This window comes from Macaca thibetana, chromosome 16 (genome assembly GCF_024542745.1).
Source record: "Macaca thibetana thibetana isolate TM-01 chromosome 16, ASM2454274v1, whole genome shotgun sequence".
Lineage (NCBI taxonomy): Eukaryota > Metazoa > Chordata > Mammalia > Primates > Cercopithecidae > Macaca > Macaca thibetana.
Genome location: NC_065593.1, coordinates 76299278 through 76318162, shown reverse-complemented (window position 1 = coordinate 76318162; position 18885 = coordinate 76299278). Strand labels below are relative to the sequence as shown.

The 18885-nt window shown below is 38.2% G+C and overlaps 1 protein-coding gene and 1 long non-coding RNA gene across 10 annotated transcripts in view; one reads left to right on the top strand and one right to left on the bottom strand.

The window, feature by feature from the left end:
* Positions 1 to 12065, bottom strand: part of LOC126939569 (uncharacterized) — a 71770-nt gene extending 59705 nt beyond the window's left edge. For both annotated transcript variants that reach the window (XR_007720413.1, XR_007720414.1), the window contains exons 1-2: positions 11992 to 12065; positions 4194 to 4278 (exon numbers count right to left, since the gene is read on the bottom strand). This is a non-coding gene — a long non-coding RNA (uncharacterized LOC126939569). The remainder of the gene's footprint in view (positions 1 to 4193; positions 4279 to 11991) is intronic.
* Positions 1 to 18885, top strand: part of TANC2 (tetratricopeptide repeat, ankyrin repeat and coiled-coil containing 2) — a 468803-nt gene that overhangs the window by 292520 nt on the left and 157398 nt on the right. For all 8 annotated transcript variants that reach the window (XM_050764933.1, XM_050764941.1, XM_050764940.1 and 5 more), the window contains one exon: positions 11773 to 11898. In XM_050764933.1, the coding sequence (XP_050620890.1) occupies positions 11773 to 11898 (126 nt within the window). The remainder of the gene's footprint in view (positions 1 to 11772; positions 11899 to 18885) is intronic.

Sequence of the window (18885 nt, the reverse complement as noted above, 5' to 3'; positions counted from 1 at the left end):
TTTGTCGCCCGGGCTGGAGTACAGTGGTGTCTCGGCTCATTGCCACCACTGCCTCCCAGGTTCAAGTGATTCTCCTGCCTTAGCCTCCCAAGTAGCTGGAATTACAGATACCTACCACCACGCCCGGCTAATTTTTCGATTTTCACCATGTTGGCCAGGCTGGTCTCAAAACTCCTGACCTCAAGTGATCCACCTGCCTCGGCCTCCCAAAGTGGTAGGATTACAGGCATGAGCCACTGCTCCCAGCGTCTACCTTTTTTATGTAGGCACTTACTGCTATAAACTTTCCTCTTAGTACTGCTTTCACTATATCCTATAGGTTTTGCTATGTTGTGTTTCCATTTTAATTTGTTTCAAGAAATCTGTTAATTTCCTTCTTAACTTCTTCATTGACCCACAAATCATGAGGAGCATATTGTTTAATTTCCGTGTGTTTGTATAGTATCCAGAGTTCCTCTTTTTACTCATGTCTAGTTTTATTCCATTGTGGTCAGAGAAGAAACTTCATATGGTTGGTTTTTTTTTTTAATTCTTTAAGACTTGTTCTGTGACCTAACATATGGTCTGCCCTTGAGAATGATGCATGTGCTGAGAAGAAGAATGTATATTGCAGAATGTAAGAAGAATGTAATCTGCAGCCATTGGATGAAATGTTCTGTAAATATCTATTAGATCCATTTGGTCTATAATGCAGATTAAATCCAACTTTTTTTTTATTTTCTGTCTGGATGATCTGTTCAGTGCTGAAAGTGGGGTGTTGAGGTCTCCAGCTATTATTGTATTCAAGTCTGTCTATCTCTTTAGCTCTAATAATTGGGTGTTAGGTGCATATATATTTGGGTGCTCCAGTGTTGAGTGCATGTATATTTACAATTGTTATATCCTCTTGCTGAATTGACCCCTTTATCATTATGTGGTGACCTTCTTTGTCTCTTTTTATAGTTTCTGTCTTGAAATCTATTTTATCTGATGTACGTATAGCTACTCCTTTTTTTATTTCCATTTACGTGGAATATCTTTTTTATCCCTTTATTTTCAGTCTGTATATGTCTTTGTAGGTTAAATGTGTTTCTTGTAGGCCACAGATAATTGGGTCTTGTTTTGTTTGTTTGTTTGTTTGTCCATTCAGCCACCCTGTGTCTTTTGATTGCAGAGTTTATTCTATTTACGTTCAATGTTGTTATTGATGAGGAAAGACTTACTCCTGCCATTTCATTATTTGTTTTCTCATTGTTTTGTGGTCTTCCTTCTTTCTTTCCTTTCTGACCTCCTTTTTGTGAACGTGGTTTTTTTTCTGGCATTATGTTTTAATTTCTTCCTTTTTATTTTTTGTGTATCTGTTGTTGGCTTTTTGATTTGAGATTACCATGAAGCTTGCGTATAACATCTGGTTTTTGTTTTTGTTTTTGTTTTTGAGATGGGGTCTCACTTTGTCACCCAGGGTGGAGTGCAGTGGCGTGATCTTAGCTCACTGCAACCCCCACCTCCTGGGCTCAAGTGATCCTCCCACCTCAGCCTCTCGAGTAACTGAGACAACAGGTGCACACCACCATGCTCAGCTAATTTTTTGTAGTGTTTTGTAGAGATGGGGTTTCGCCACGTTGCTCAGGCTGGTCTTGAGCTCCGGAGCTCAAGCAGTCCACCTGCCCTGGCTTCTCAAAGTGCTGGGATTACAGGCGTGAGCCACCACGCCCAGCCACAGATAACATCTTATAACCCATTTATTTCAAACTGACAACAACTTAACACTGATTGCAAAAACAAACCAACTAATAAGCAAAAGAAAACTAATAAAAACTCTCTACACTTTAACTTCATATCCCCTGCTTTTTAACTTTTTATTGTTTCTATTTATGTCTTATACTATCTATGTCTTGAAAAGTTGTTGTAGTTATTATATTTGATAGCTTCAACTTTTAGGCTTTCTACTGAAGATACGAGTAGTTTATAAACCACAGTTATAGTGGTCTATGAACTATACTGTTACAATGAGTTTTGTACCTAAGATAATTTCTTATTGCTTATTAATGTCCTTTCTTTCAGATTGAAGAACTCTGTTTAGCATTTCTTGTAGCACAGGTCTGGTGCTGATGAAATCCCTTCACTTTTGTTTGTCTGGGAAAGCCTTTGTTTCCCCTTGATGTTTGAAGGATGTTTTCCCTGGATATGCTATTCTACAGTAGAACTTTTTTTCCCTTCAGCACTTTAAATATGTCATGCCACTCTTTACTGGCCTGTAAGGTTTCCACTGAGAAGTCTGTTGCCAGATGTAATGGAGCTCCTTTGTATGTTTTTTCATTTCTTTTGTTCCTTTTAGGATTCTTTCTTTATCCTTCACCTTTGGGAAAGGACCTTGAGATAGTCTTATTTGAGTTGAATCTGCTTGGTGTTCTATTATCTTCTTTTACTTGAATATTGATAATATTTCTCTTAGTTCTCTGTTGTTATCCCTTTGAATAAACATTCTACCTCAGTCTCTCTCCACCTCCTCTTTAATGCCCAAGGCAGGTCCAGAAATGCTGTCCAGGAGCCAGGGCCTGGAGTCAGGAACCTTGAAATCTACTTGGTGTTCCATTCTAGTGCAGTGGAACGGGCATCAAAGCCACAAGATAAAGTCCTTCCCACTCTCCCTTCGTCTTCTCTCGTGTAGAAGGAGTCTCACCACCCCAGGCCCATGGCAAGTACTGCCTGGCTACTGCTAATGTTCACTCAAGGCCCAAGAGCTCTTCATTCAGCTTGTGGTGAATGCTGCTAGGCCTGGGCCTCTCCCTTCAGGGTAGGTGGCTCCCCTTTGGTCCAAGGCAGGTCCAGAAATGCCATCCAGGAGCCAAGGCCTGGAATTGGGGAACCCAGAAGCCCTCTTGGTGCTTTACCCCCGTGGCTAAGCTGGTACCCTATCTTAATACAAAACCCCCTTCGCTTCTGCCTCTCCTTTCCTCAAGCAGGAGTCCTCCCTCAAACAGGGAATACACAGAGTCACACCTAAGGTCAGCATGGCCCTGGGTCTCATCCAAGGCCTGTGGCAAGTGCTGTGTGAGTACTGCTGCTGATTCAAGGCTCAAGGGCTCTTTAGTCAACAAGTAATGAATCCTGTCAGTACTGGGTCCTTCCTTTCAAGGTGGCAGGTTCCCTTCTGGCCCGGGGTGAGCCTAGAAATGTCTTCTGGGAGCTAGGGCCTGAAATAGGGGCCCCAGAACTCTTCCTGCGGCCCTATTCTACTGTGGCTGAGCTAGTATCCAAGTTGCAAGACAGAGTCCTCTTTACTGTCTCCTCTCTTCTTCTCAAGTGGAAGAAAGGAGTCTCCCAGAGCTATGAGCTGCACTGCTTGGGGTTAGTGGAGGGGTGACATTAGCACTCCCTTGGCCACCCCAACTGGTGTCTCACTAGGTCACATGCACCCAAAGTTTTAGTATGTTAAAACCAGGTACTAGGATTGCTCACCTGATTTTTGGGTCTTATGAAGGTGCTTTCTTATGTGAATAGTTGTTCAGTTTGGTGTTCCTGCAGGGGGACAGGGGAACGATCGTTGGAGGGTATTATTTGGCTGTCTTGTTCTGCCTCCCCTCGTAGGCTTTTTTTTTCTTAATACAGCATTTTGCTCCACTCCATTTTATACATTTCTATTATCATTTTTACTCATTATTAATGAAAAATACATTCTCTTTTAATTAAAACATGTAAAACCATTTTAGTGTGAGCCATTTTAATAAATGAACTCTCTAGAACCTTGCTTTGAAATTATATACTGTGCCATTAATATTGCCATAATGATGACCAAAAATTTCTGTCGCTCACCTAGCTGTTAAGATTTTATTTGAATTTTGTTTTAATGTGAATAGAAAATACTTATTTTCATTAATCTTCTTTTCAAATCACTCTTCAATTTATCAGCTTAAAAAGTACCCTATAATTATTTTTATTTTCCCATGAAAAATAGTGTTTTGGGGGCTTTTGTTTGTTTTTATTTCATTTCTTACTGCAGAAAATATTTCAAGCGCTGAGAGCTGTGATTTATTAGTATATGATATACAGGGTACATTACTTTTCATTAGCAAGGTCTCTATTACTGCTTTTTGAAGCCATAAAACAGAATTAAAAGAAAGTGACAAAGATGAATAAGGAATGAAAAATAAGCTTTTAAAAAGAGATTTAAATCTGTTTAGCTGTAAAGTGGGAAGGAAGGATGCACTCACCATACTGAGAGTCAGGATACCTGGCTTTCTGGGCTGCTCTGCTGTCAGTAAGTGAATCACTTTAGATAAGTCACTCTACTGTTTCCTAATCAGAAAATGAGAGGATTTGAACAGATCAGGAGTCAGCAATTTTTTAATTAAAAGGCAGCTAGTAAGTATTTTAGACTTTGCAGGCCACATGGCCTGCATCACTACTTAGCTCTGATATAAATGATACTGTATTTAAATGAATAAGCAGGGTTCTGTTCAAGTAAAACTTTATTAACAAAAACAGGTAGCAGGCCATATTTGGTCCACAGATTATAGTTTGCTGGTGTTTATACTAGGTGATCTTTTAAGATTTCTCATCTGGGTGCAATGGCCCACGCCTGTAGTCTCAGCACTTTGGGAGGCCAAGCTGGGCTGATCACTTTGAGCTCAAGAGTTTAAGACCAGCCTAGGCAATATGGCAAAACCATCTCTACAAAAAATTAGGCAGGAGTGGTGGTGCATGCCTACTCAGAAGGCTAAGGTAGAATCACTTGAGCCCGGGAAGCAGAGGTTGCAGTGAGCCAAGATCACACCACTGCACTCTAGCCTGAGTGACAAAATGAGACCCTGTCTCAGGAAAAAAAAAAAAAAAGATTTCTTTTGCATCTACATTCTGTGATATTGCTTTATTATCAATATCACGTATATGAAAGGGACTGGTGCTCAATTCTTTTCTATCCTGTATCAGTTAGGGGCCAGTCAGGAGACAGAAACCACATATTTATTTTAACAGAATAAGGGTTGAATTTGATAATATAAATAATAGTTGGCTGGTCACGGTGGCTTACACCTGTAATCCCAGCACTTTGTGAGGCCAAGGTGGAAGGATCATTTTAGGCCAGGGGTTCAAGACTAGCCTGGGCAATGTGGTAAGGCCCTATCTCTACAAAACAAATTGTTTTTAAATACTAGCCAGATACAGTGATGTGCGCCTGCTTCAGCCTCCCAGCTACTTCAGAGGCTGAGACAGGAGGATGGCTTGAGCCCAGGAGATTGAAACTGCAGAGAACTGTGATTGTGCCACTGTACTCCAGCCTGGGTGACAGAGGGACTAGTTGATCTCAAAAAAGAAAAAAAAGTCATTAACTAGGTCTAAAGAACTGAAAAGGTAATAGAAAAACCTTGAGGTGTCATGGATTTAGCAACTGCAGGAAGTAGTTACCACCTGTGGGCCTGAGGAAACAAAAAGAGGCAAGAATTGTTAAACCATACAAGCTTGGAAGAAAGGCCTCACAGAGCTGACACTTACATCTCCATGAAGGGGATCCTGCTCAGCTGAGGCTAATAGAAGGGCTCCAAGAAGGACTCTATGGAGATTAGACTCAGACTCTGAGGACAAGGCACTGGTCACCCAGTGCCAGTATCTCTGAAGACATGAGATGAAACTAGTCCCGCCTCCCTTGGAAAAACTGCAAACTAGATTCAACTACTGCTACTGGAATGAACTGCCAATGCTTGGCTGAACAAGTAAGACTAGGGTAATGCTGATAGGAACAGGAAGGGGCAGATTATTTTTCCAGTAACCTTAACAATTAACAAAGTCCATCTTTTTGGCTAACCAGCATCCATACTCACCCTTCTATATATATATTGGAGCTTCCAAACTATACATGTTTGAAACTCTAAACATTTTCAGCACAACAAACTGTATTTTAACCTAACAAGATGCAAGTATCTTTCATGTAATTGAAGACATTTTTACTTCTCCAAAATGAGGCTAGTTCCAACAGTCACTTTAACTATGTTTCGATGATATAACACTCTCCATCTCTGGCTATGTTAATAATTTCTCAAACTCTGGCACAGTCCTATCTGAATGGTTTGTTATCTAAAAACTAAATTGGAAAGTTAATTTACATCAAAACTTGCATTTATAAAATAAGGGAAAGGAGGCGAGAAAGATTAAATTAGTATTACACACACACACACATACATAAAACAAAAGCAAGGAACAAAATATGCATAGCTGCTGAAGTTGTCATTTCTGTAGCTAGTTATGAAACTGAGATTGATTTTTTTTTTTTTTTTCTTTAAGAGACAGAGTCTCACTCTGTCGCCTAGGCTGGAGTTCAGTGGTGCTCACTGCAGCCTCAAACTCTTGGGCTCAAGCAATTCTCTCACCTCAGCCTCCCACGTAGCTGGCACTACGGACATGCACACTACACCCAATCAATATTTTTTTGTTTAATTTTCAGAGATAAGGTCTTGCTTTGATGCCCAGGCTGGTCTTAAAGTCCTGGCCTCAAGAGATCCTCCCACCTCAGCCTTCATAGTAGCTGGGATTACAGGTGCAAGCCACTGCACCCAGCTGATATTTATAACTTTTTTCATCTGCCTATCCCATGTGTCCTTTGCCCTAAGCCAGTACCACATCTAGCCAGGGTTCTTTCCCTGGTAGGTTGTCCTAAATCTTCATTCTTGGTGGGTCTGAATCCCTGGTAGTTCTCTTTTTTTTTTAGTAGCTACATAGATATTGATAAAGAATCAAACAAAAGAAAACAGACTTTGGTTAAAGCAAGAGGCACTGGATTAAACATAAGAAACCACTGTGGGCCAGGGCCACCCCTGAGTCTTGGCCTAAGCTCCTCTCAACCCCCCAAAAAGAAAAAGAATTCACGGAAACATTAGAATAGCAATAGGGATGGTTTTGTCGTTGTTTCTAATGTTTTAAAATAGTAGATTAGATACTTATCTCTTCCGGGTAATTTTAACTTCAGAATGCTGAGATAAATATTTTTAAAATACTTTTGGTACACTTTTACTCTCTCTGGTGTAAAATGTGGCACGTGACTTCCCTTTGTTAGTTTAAGTTCCCTAAACTAACTTTCAAATATTTATTTCCTTATAGAAATTATATCTACAATTGGATAAATTCCTTTAGCTGGGTTTCCAGTAGACCTGGATATAACTAAGACAGGAAATATAAAACGTGTGTATTGTTAAGCACATTTTAATCAGCTCTTATCATAGTTGAGCACAGAGAAGAACATTAATGTTATAAAATATAAAACTCTGTATTTATTAATAGTGATGAGCTGACTCTGAATTTTCAGCCTGCCAAGAAATCTTTTAAAAAGAGCTTTTACTGCAAATCTTGCTTATTTAAGATAGAAAAGTAGGATAATTATATATTGTAACTAAATGAAGATCAAATAAAAGCAGAGATCTTGAGCAGGCAGGACACATCCTGGCACTCTTTATGATAACCGGTCCAAAGTGTCAGTAAAACAATTCGGCATTTCAGAGTTATATTATATATAAAAGTTGGTTCAAACACTTAATTATAAAAATGTCTTTTGAAGTTTAAAGTACCATAAAATGTGCTAATTATATTTCACAGAATATCACTTTGATTTTTCTGTAAATCAAATCTGAGTTTTTTATTTTTCGTTGTATTTATTCTTGAAATTAGCTGATTCTACCTTTTAAACAAAATAAAGCTAGTGTAATCTACCATGTTATAGAACAGGAAAGAATTTTCCTCTGCCTTTGTAGATACAATTCAAAAGAAAGTCAGCCTGTTCTTGAAACCATACTTTACCCAAACAGCCCTTGGTCCCATTCAACAAATTAACTTAATAAGCATTTTTTGAGCACCTATTTTATGCCAGGCATAATGCATTTGCTGAGAATAGAATGTAAATAAGACATAGTCCCTGCTCATATAGAGCTATTAGAATACTACAGCCTAAGCCATGCTCAGATGTTGAAAGATCAACAGGTGTATCACTCTGCTATTGGTACAATAATGCTGTGTAACAGACTATCCAAAAATATAGCAGCTTAACATAATCATTTATTTTTACTCACCCATCTCAGGTTAACTAAGGGTTGATTGGTCTAGGCAGTTTGGTTAGGTTTGGCTCCAAGCTGGAGACTGGCTCCAGATCCACCTTATTCTGTCCTCCTTGGACCAGTGGGCTAATTGGACATATTTTTTCATAGTGTTGGCAGAACCAAAAAAGACAAGCCCAATTCCACAAACACATTTTAAATCCTTCCTTGTATCACATCTACTAATACACCATTAGTTAAAGCAAGTCAAATGATCAAATCCAAAGTCAAGGGCAGGGAAGTGTGCTCAACCTCTAGTGGGAATTACTGCAAAATGGGATTCAAGGTCTGGTGGGGGGAACTGCAAAGACAGATGAGAAAGAGCGTGTATATAGGAGAGGCTGAAGAACTGGGGTCAGTATTTCAGTTTGCTACGGGCATGTTTTGGGGAGCAGCAAATACAGAGATAATCAGTAGCTCCCTTCCACTGCCTTTGTTGGACTATTATGACCAAGCAAAATGCCACCAAAATGTTTCACCTTGCCTTTGCAAGGAGAAACTGGGTTATAATTGTGTCTTGAATGTTGAGAACATGGATTGAAAGCTTCATTGTAATATTAAAGTTATGTAATTGAGGAATTTGGGGAGATGGTATAAAGTTAAAAGATTTCTCAACTTTTTATGTTGAGAAAGTACCTATTTTTATAGTATTATATGGAAAGTAAGCTGCTAATAGTGTGTGTGGCTTGCTGGCATTGGAGAGGCACAGGAAAAGAGCAAATTAGTCATTACCAGCCCGGGCAACAAAGAGAGACCCTGTCTCTACAAATAGTAATTTTAAAAAATTAGCTGAGCTTGGTGGTGTATGCCTGTAGTTCCAGCTACTTGGGAGGCTGAAGTGGGAGGAGACCCTGAGCCTGGGAGGTCGAGGCTGCGGTGAGCCATGACCACACCACTGCACTCTATTCTGGGCGACAGAATGAGACTGTCTCAAAAAAAAAGGAATTCATTTCCTTCTCCTGTTGCCAACATCACTCCCAAATATATTTACCATACCCTAAATGTCATGATATCAAGAGTTTACTCTGTTACAATAGTTGCAACAGTTTCTGAGCTCTATGTAGTCCTTGTGCAGAGGAAGATTTTTGGTGAAAGCTTCTGCTTAGAATCAGTTATAGGTTGAGTATCCCTAATCTGAAATGCTCCAAATTCATAACTTTTTGAGTGCTGACATGATGCTCAAAGGAAATACTCATTGGAGCATTTCATATTTCAGATTTTTGGATTATGAATGCTGAACCAGTAAGTATAATGTAAATATTTCATAATCTCCCCCAAAATTCAAAATTTTAAAACACTTCTAGTCCCAGGTATTTCAGGGAAGGGATACTCAATCTATATCAGTCTTCTTAATCAACTGATTTGTCTCCCTGGGCCAATGGTGTGGCCTCTGTTTGGGATTAATGACCCATTTTCAGAGCTGCTGTGGAATACATATGAATTGGAATCTGTATCTGTGAAAAGTAGGATATCCTAATACAAAGGATTCATATAATGACTAATGTTTTGTAACTACTTAGTAAGTTCTAGGTAATATTTATGTTCAGAATATCTATGAAGGGAAGGGAGATGATACTTGTGGTAGTAGTTTTAGTAAAAGTAGGGGAATAGTTGTGCTCAGACTATCCTAATATTATTGTCCTAATATGGGAGAGGCCAAAAGTTACCCATAGGGATTCTTAGCAAAGACATAAGAATCTTCCAAGCATCTCTCCAGGCAAGTAGCCCATGCATTTCTCTTAAGAGACTGGACAGAATGTCTTCATTGTTACACTTTCTGATTGTTTTATTTCCCTTTAAAATAAAAGCCATAATTCAAGAAAAGCATGTTACACACTACCCAGCACATTACAGATGTTTAACAAATACATGTTCATTCCTTTTAGTTCTTTGCACCTTAGTAATAAACTTTTTAAAAGATTATTCCTTCTTCTTTTTTATATAAGCAGAAGAATCATCTATACCATCAAGAGAAAGAGAGGGTAAGAGGTAGAGAAACAGAACCATATTGCTAATAACAAGAGTTATGCAAAGTTTAAATATGGTGTATCAAGAGATAGTGTGCTCCCACCATTGGAAATGTTCAGGCATAAGCTATACAACTACATTGAAAGAGATAACAGAGTTGAGCATTACACAGGTGTTGGATGGGACAGCCCTTAAGGTCCATTCCATTCCAGTAATTTTAATAAAATATTCTTTTGACTGCTGTCTGCTACATTCTTTAGTAAAATGTTTCCTTGCTCATCTTTTTTCTTTCCTATACACTGATTAGAAACTATGGTAAAAGTATTGTTAGGCACAGTGCTGACATTTTTTTATTAACAATTTTGTTATATTTGTTAAGTGAATGAACAGGTTAACAAATGAATATCAGTACCCAATGTCAATCATCATAAACAACTTATATATGAGGTTGGAGATGTAAGTTTACTTACTGTCGTAATTCTTGTTTCCTTATGCTGAGGGAATTCTGAGCTGTCTCCCCTTCCTCTTTTCCTTCTTAGTTTATATTGAATAGCTTATTTATAATCAGCTATTAGGTAAGGTAGTATATGTCATTGGTGGCAAAATTGGATTTCTTGATTAAAATTTTGGATAAAGTCTTTGAGGCAAATGACCATGTAATCTCAACACATCTTACAATTTCTCATATACAGAAATATACTCCCCAGGTATTTGGTGGCAAAACATTTGAGGCCCAGCAGCCATGAAAAGATAATCTTAGGGTTTTTTTTTCACTCTCACCAACTCAAACCAGTTGTTAGTAATAAGTTGGTAGCTAATATTTTCTTCCTTTTTTTGTGTTTTTGTTGTTGCTGTTGTGTTTGAAACAGGGTCTCTCTCTCTCTCTGTTTCCTAGGCTGTAGTGCAATGGCATGACCATGGCTCGCTGCAGCCTTGACCTCCCAGGCTCAATCAATCCTCCCATCTCAGCCTCCTGAGTAGCTGGGACTACAGGCACACACCACCACGCTCGGCTAATTTTTTTTGTGCGTTTTTGTGGAGACGGATTTTCGCCATGTTGCCCAGGCTGGTCTTGAACTCCTGGGCTCAAACGATCCACCCTCCTCAGCCTCCCAAAGTCCTGGAATTACTAGCACGAGCTACTGGTAGCTAATATTTTCAAACAATAAAATGGATACTCTGGTATTTCTTATAATTTGAAACATTTTTTATAAAATTAATTTTTTCTTTCACTCAGTTTTTAGTAAAAACCAATTTACTATTTCTTTTGATAACAAAGAAACTTCCTTTTTCTTACTGTCTGCAGTTTTCATGATCCAGACATTCAGAGGCAAGATGGCATTTTAAGCTTTTGGACTAGCATTTTGTTTTTCACTTTAAATCCCACATCTACCATTATCTGTTTCTTATATGAAGTAAGGGTTTATGTTTATTTGCTTAGCTTGTTTTGCTTTTTGAATAGGAAATATTTAATCCCTCTGTTTAAGGTTATAGAACCTCTTAGCAAGCACGGGTTTATTATGTACTGTCTTAAAGTAGCAGGTGAAACGAAGGGTTAATATTTTTTACAAGCCACTTACTTGGATTTTTAAAAGTATAAAATACATGTGTTTTATATGTATTACATATTTTGCATATATATTTTTTGGCTGGAGTAAGCCCTGATTCCAAAGTTCTGGAGATACAGACTAGCTGAAAGACATTTTCTGAACTTGAATATTCTAACTAAACTTTTCTTTCCTGTCAGCCACCAGCTCTGCCCACTTGGAAGACCTTGCTTACCTGGATGAGCAGAGACATACACCTTTGAGAACCTCTCTACGAATGCCAAGACAGAGTATGGGTGGTGCTCGCACACAGCAGGATTTAAGAGGTTAGAACCACAGAAGGGCTTTAAGGATGAGTGGAAACAGATGGAAATGGGACAAAGCCAAAAAGTTCCTTCGTTTCCTATTCCCATACTTACTTAAACTTCCCTTAAAAAGTGAAATGATCATTTTAGCATGTGACCAGTTCATTTCTGCTGAGTCTAGAGAAAGATAAACACAAATACATTGTACTCCTCATAGACAGGCATTGTGTAATTATCAACATTTGGAAGCATTAGTTCCTCGAAATTCTGAAAGAAGACAAATGTAAAGGGGCTGTGGTAATGGGGGAAATGACCTTTTTAAGATCTTGGATTTCAGAAGTGAATATTGCAGGTGAGCTGTGCTGATCATCATGTACAGGTTGAGCATTCCTAATCTGAAAATCCAAAGTCCAAAATGCTTTGAAATCCAAAACTCCGAGTGCCAACATGATACCACAGCGGAAAATTACACACCTAGCTTCATGTGATGGGTTACAGTGAAAACTTTGTTTCACAAAATGTTGAGTAAAATTACCTTCAGGGTATGTGTATAAGGTGTGTATGAAACATATGAATTTCTTCTTTAGACCCAAGTCCTATCTCCAAGATCTTTCATTATATATATGCAAATATTCCAAAGTCCAAAAATATCTGAAATTCGAAACACTTCTGATCCCAAACATTTTAGATAAGGGATACTCAATCTGTATTTTGCTAAGGATTTTTTTTTCATTTTTGTTTTAGTGGCCATTTCTAGTAACATGCAATACTTTTATTATCTTGGTCTTTTAGAAAGTGCCTATGATCCTGGCCTAACAAGTTCTACATAACCTATCCTTTTCTCACTCAGGCACCTGTTGCCTTACCTGCTTTGTGGCATGCTACATGCTTCTCCAAGCTGGCACTGGATCTTTTTAAAGATTTTCATTTTGTTATAATGATGGTCAGTTGAGGAGCCTCTTATTGGTATTTCTGTCTCTCTCGTGTGCTCAAAATGAACCAAACTGTCTCTGATAGCTTTTAACAGATAGTCTCCTTTCTCTGGTATGTTAGCAATCTCTGTCTCTACCAAAAGTGTGTTTTTTATTTTATCTTACAGATTATTTTCAACTTTCTTTAGCTTTTTTCCTCACCGGTTGTCCTATTCCCTACTGTAAGCAGTATAGTGCCACATGCATAATTCCCACGGGAAGGAATTTGTACGTGTCCACTGTCCACTCTAGACATCATTGTGCTAACAGTTTGTCAGTGATGGCTAAGCAAATAGGAGCATAAAATAATTGATTGTATTGCAACAATTACCATACCTCCCATCAACAGCAGTTAGTTGATAACCTCAATCATACTTTTAGTTCCCAGTCCTTTTGTCCATCGTGCTTGCCAGTTCTTCAGTTTGCCGTATACCAGTTGCATGGCATGTGCAACTGTGTATTTACAGTCCAGAAAATGGAAATATATCAAGCACTATTTTAGACTGATTACATCTAAAGCCTGAATAAATTTGATCAAGAGACCAAATAATTGATTTGCCCCCCGACCGGAATGCACAGCCGTAATAAAGAAGATTGGACAGAACTACTGATCTATAGGGACCTTCAGATTTGATTGAAAATCTGCCACATTGGCATCATCTTGCATCTCATTACTAAAAAACATACTGACATTGCTGACTTTATTTTCTGCTTTACTAACCATTGAATAATAGATGTTATACTATATAGAAAACAATTATTTGACAGATTTCAGCAGTGAAATTTTTGGGAAACCTTTATGTTGAGTTCTGTTGATATGTGATAGCACCTATCTGCTTCTAGTATCTGAAGATTTAATAAGGTGTTTAACAGATACATTCTGGTGAGCTTGATGTTTACAAATACCAGTTTTACCTGGAATGCAACAAAGATATTTTCCATTGCATTGATCTTCAGCTGAAACATTCAGTGAAACAACAAAAGCACATTCAGAGATTTTCCCAAAGCTTACCTAAATCTTTAGGAAGGGCTCTACCTGAATAATGAATTTCTGAAAATACTAATTTCATATTCCTTGCAAATAATGTCTTAACTTACTGTTTACATTAATATTTAAACTGGAGTTTGTCCATTGATGAAGATGCTATGATGTTAGTATTTCAGTTCCTTGAAGTCATCTTTATTTTTCAAGACCTTTCCTTTTAGCAATCTAAATGGTTAGAACATGCCATCCAGCTGGGTACATTGAGCCATAAGAAGCAAGGTGTTTACTTAGCAGTGTAAAATGTGCTAAAACTAGTAATAACTTTAATTCAGAATTTTCAGAATTTAGAGTCCCTAAACAATAATCTTCTCTCAAAAAGTAACATGTTGTCTTGATTATTGTTTACAAATGAATTGTATGGCTTAGGATACAACTTAAAACACATTATCAAGAAAGGAAAGCTAACTTGGGCAGATAAACTTTCCTTATGTTTCTGCAGACCTGCTTGGCAAGCCTTTATAATTTGTGATTATTATATCCACAATGTTGTACTTTATTTCAGAAAAAGAATCAGATTTGTTTTCCTGGAATAATTGTTAAAAACATGTCACATCATGCTTTCTAATTTTAAGAATGTACAAATTGCAGTCATATTTCAGTTTGACATATTTTCCTTCTGATTTTGATTAAAATGAAACTACCCCAAAAAAGTAATAAAATGAAAATCTTTTTTAGTCTGCATTAAGGTTTGTCTTTCCACTTTAGAATAGAGGTGTATCTTTCCACATTTTAAAGGAGTACTCCAACAAGTTCTATGAAACAGGGTTTTTTTTAACTTTTATTTTAAGTTTAGGGGTACATGTGCAGGTTTGTTACATAGGTATGAGTCATGGGGGTTTCTTGTACAGATTATTTCATCACCCAAGTATTAAGCCTAGTATCTATTCATTATCTTTCCTAATCCTCTCCCTCCTCTTGCCTCCTCCCACCAGTAGGCCCCAGTGTTTGTTGTTCCCTTTTATGTGTCCATGTGTTCTCACCATTTAGTTCCCCCTTATAAGTGAGAACATGCGGCATTTGGTTTTCTGTTCCTGCATTAGTTCGCCAAGAATGACAGCTTCCAGCCTTATCCATGTTCCTGCAAAGGACATAATCTCGTTCTTTTTTGTGGCTTCATAGTATTCCATGGTGTATATGTACCACATTTTGTTTATCCAGTTCACCATCGATGGACATTGAAGTTGATTCCGTGTCTTTGCTATTGTGAACAGTGCTGCAGTGAACATATGTGTGCATGTGTCTTTACGACAACAATTTATATTCCTTTGGGTATATACCCAGTGATGGGATTACTGGATTGAATGGCAGTTCTGTTTTTAGGTCTTTGAGGAATTGCCACACTGTTTTCCACAATGTTTGAACTGATTGTGGAAAACACTCCCACCAACTGTGTATAAGTCTTCCTTTTTCTCCACAGCTTTGCCAGCATCTGTTATATTTTGGCTTTTTATTAATAGCCTTTCAGACTGTTATGACACGGTGTCTCACTGTGCTTTTGATTTGCATGTCTCTAATGATCAGTGACATTGAGCTCTTTTCCTTTTTTTTTTTTTTTAATAATTTTACTTTAAGTTCTGGGATACATGTGCCGAACATGCAGGTTTGTTACATAGGTATACGTGTGCCATGGTGATTTGCTGCACCTATCTACACATCATCTAGGTTTTAAGCCCCGCATGCATTAGGTATTTGTCCTAATGCTGTTCCTCCCCTTGCTCCCCAATCCCCCAACAGGCCCCAGTATGTGATGTTCGCCTCCCTATATCTGTGTGTTCTGCCATTGAGCTTTTCATCATAAGCTGGTTGGCTTCATGTATGTTTTCTTTTGAAAAGTGACTGCTCATGTCTTTTGTCCATTTTTTTAAATGGGGTTGTCTGTTTTTTTCTTAACAAATTAATTTAAATTTAAGTAATTAAATTTCTTAACTTAAACAAATTTAAAGTTCCTTGTAGATGCTGGGTATTAGACTTTTGTCAGAGACATAGTTTGCAAAATTTCCCATTCTGTAGGTTGTCCGTTGACTCTGTTGATAGTATCTTTTGCTGTGCAGAAGCTCTTTAGTTTAATTGGATCCTGTTTGTCAATTTTTGCTTTTATTGGAATCCGCTTTTGGTGGCTTCATCATGAAATCTTTGCCCATTTCTATGTCCAGAATGGTATTTCCTAGGTTGTCTTCCAGGGTTTTTATAGTTTGGGGTTTTACATTTAAGTCTTTAATTCATCTTGAGTTAATTTTTAAATGTGGTGTAAGGAAGGGATCCAGTTTCAATCTTTGCGTATGGCTAGCCAGTTATCCCAGCACCATTTATTAAATAGGGAGTCCTTTCTCTGTTGCTTTTTTTTGTCAGTTTTGTTGAAGACCAGGTAGTTGTAGGTGTGCAGTCTTATTTTCTGGTTCTCTATTATGTTCTCTTGGTCTATGTGTCTGTTTGTACCAGTACCATTCTGTTTTGGTTATTGTAGTCCTGTAGTATAGTTTGAAATCAGGTAGTGTGGTGCTTCCAGCATTGTTCTTTTTGCTTAGGATTGCCTTGGCTATTTGGGCTCTCTTTCATATGGGTTCCATATGAATTTTAAAATAGTTTTTTCTGGTTTTGTGAAGTGTCGTTGGTAGTTTGATAAGAATAGCATTGAATCTTACCAGTTACTTTTGGCAGTATGGCCATTTTAACAATATTGATTCTTCCTGTTCACAAACATGAAAATTTTTTTTTTATTTGTTTGTGTCATCTCTGATTTCTTTGAGCAGTGTTTTGTAGTTCTCCTTTATAGATATAATTCACCTACCTGGTTAGCTGTATTCCTAGGTATTTTATTCTGAAATAGTTTTTTAATCACAATTCTGGTTTTAAATGATCCTAGAGATAGTAGTTAGTGCTTATATACACCGTAGTGTACCCAGTAGATAACTAAGTTTATTGACTGACTGATTTCAAGTATAGAGACTGTCTGAAATAATATCCTCTGGATATATGTCTAAAGAACATTTGAAGGCCGGGCGCGGTGGCTCAAGCCTGTAATCCCAGCACTTTGGGAGGCCGAGACGGGCGGATCACGAGGTCAGGAGATCGAGACCATCCTGGCTAACCCGGTGAAACCCCGTCTCTACTAAAAAAATACAAAAAACTAGCCGGGCGAGGTGGCGGGCGCCTGTAGTCCCAGCTACTCGGGAGGCTGAGGCAGGAGAATGGCGTAAACCCGGGAGGCGGAGCTTGCAGTGAGCTGAGATCCGGCCACTGCACTCCAGCCTGGGCGACAGAGCGAGACTCCGTCTCAAAAAAAAAAAAAAAAGAACATTTGAAGTGGCAAACCATGCATTGATTGGGAACTTTGTATGGGCAGAATCTTGTACTGTTCTGTTAAGAGCAGTGTTTCTCAAACTTTTTGGTCCCAGGATCCTTTTATATTCATAAAAAAATTACACAGATGGCTATGGCTGTCCCTCTAATCCCAGCACCTTAGAAGGCCAAGGTGGGAGACTTACTTGAGCCAGAAGTTCAAGACCGGCCTAGGCGACATAGAAAGACCCTATCTCTACCAAAAAAATTTAAAAATAGCCATACAGGGTGGTATACACCTGTAGTCCTAACTACTCAGGAGGCAGAGGTGGGAGGATCACTTGAGCCTGTGAGGCCAAAGCTGCAGTGAGCCATCATGAGCCATTATTGCTCTACTGCACTCCAGTCTGGGTAATAGAAGGAGACCCTGTCTCATTTTAAAAAGAAATTATTGATCTTATATTTATATGGAATAAATTGATATTATCATATTGGAAATTAAAAATAATACATTAAATATTACTTTGTTTAAAATAATATGTTTTAAAATAATAATAGGGATTGTTGAAATATTCATTTATTCATTTTTTGTAAATAATAGACCCATTACATGTTAAAGTTATGTCAGCTGTGGAAAATTCCACTGTACACTTGTGAAAGAATGAGAGTGGAAAAAGGCAAATAACTTCTTAGTGCTATAAATATAGTTTTGACTTTGCAAACTCCAAGAACATATCTCAAGAATCTAGGGATCTCCAGATGACGCTTTTATTTTATTTTAGGATCACAATGTTTAGAAACAAGTTTTGTTGGCTCTACACCTCCAGAGAGCTCCCAAATCCAACTACTTTTCACCTCCTTCAGTACTGCCTCTCACTGAGACTATTGCAGTAGGCGAGTTCAGTGGCTCTCAGTGCGGTCCTGGGACCAGCAGTAGTGACATTACCTAGGAAGTTTTCAGAAATGCAGATTCTTTAGCACCATTCCACACCTACTGAATCAGAAATTCTGAGAGTGGGGCTGGCAAACCATGTCTTAAACCTTCCAGGTGATTTCGCAGATCACACTTTTAAAATCACTAGTTTATCCAGCACCTATAAAGAACTCAATCAAATTTACAAGAAAAAAACAACCCCATCAAAAAGTGGGCAAAGGATATGAACAGACACTTCTCAAACGAAGACATTCGTACAACCAACAAACACATGAAAAAGTGCTCATCATCACTCGCCATCAGAGAAATGCAAATCGAAACCACAATGAGATACCATCTCACACCAGTTAGAATGGCGATCATTAAAATGTCAGGAAACAACAGGTGCTGGAGAGGATGTGGAGAAATAGGAACACTTTTACACTGTTGGTGGGACTGTAAACTAGTTCAACCATTGTGGAAAACAGTGTGGCGATTCCTCAAGGATCTAGAACTAGAAATACCATTTGACCCAGCCATCCCATTACTGGGGATACACCCAAAGGATTTTGAGTCATGCTGCTATAAAGACACATGCACACATATGTTTATTGCGGCGCTATTCACAATAGCAAAGACTTGGAATCAACCTAAATGTCCATCAGTGACATACTGAATTAAGAAAATGTGGCACATATACACCATGGAATACTGTGCAGCCATAAAAAAGGATGAGTTCGTGTCCTTTGTAGGGACATGGATGCAGCTGGAAACCATCATTCTCAGCAAACTATCACAAG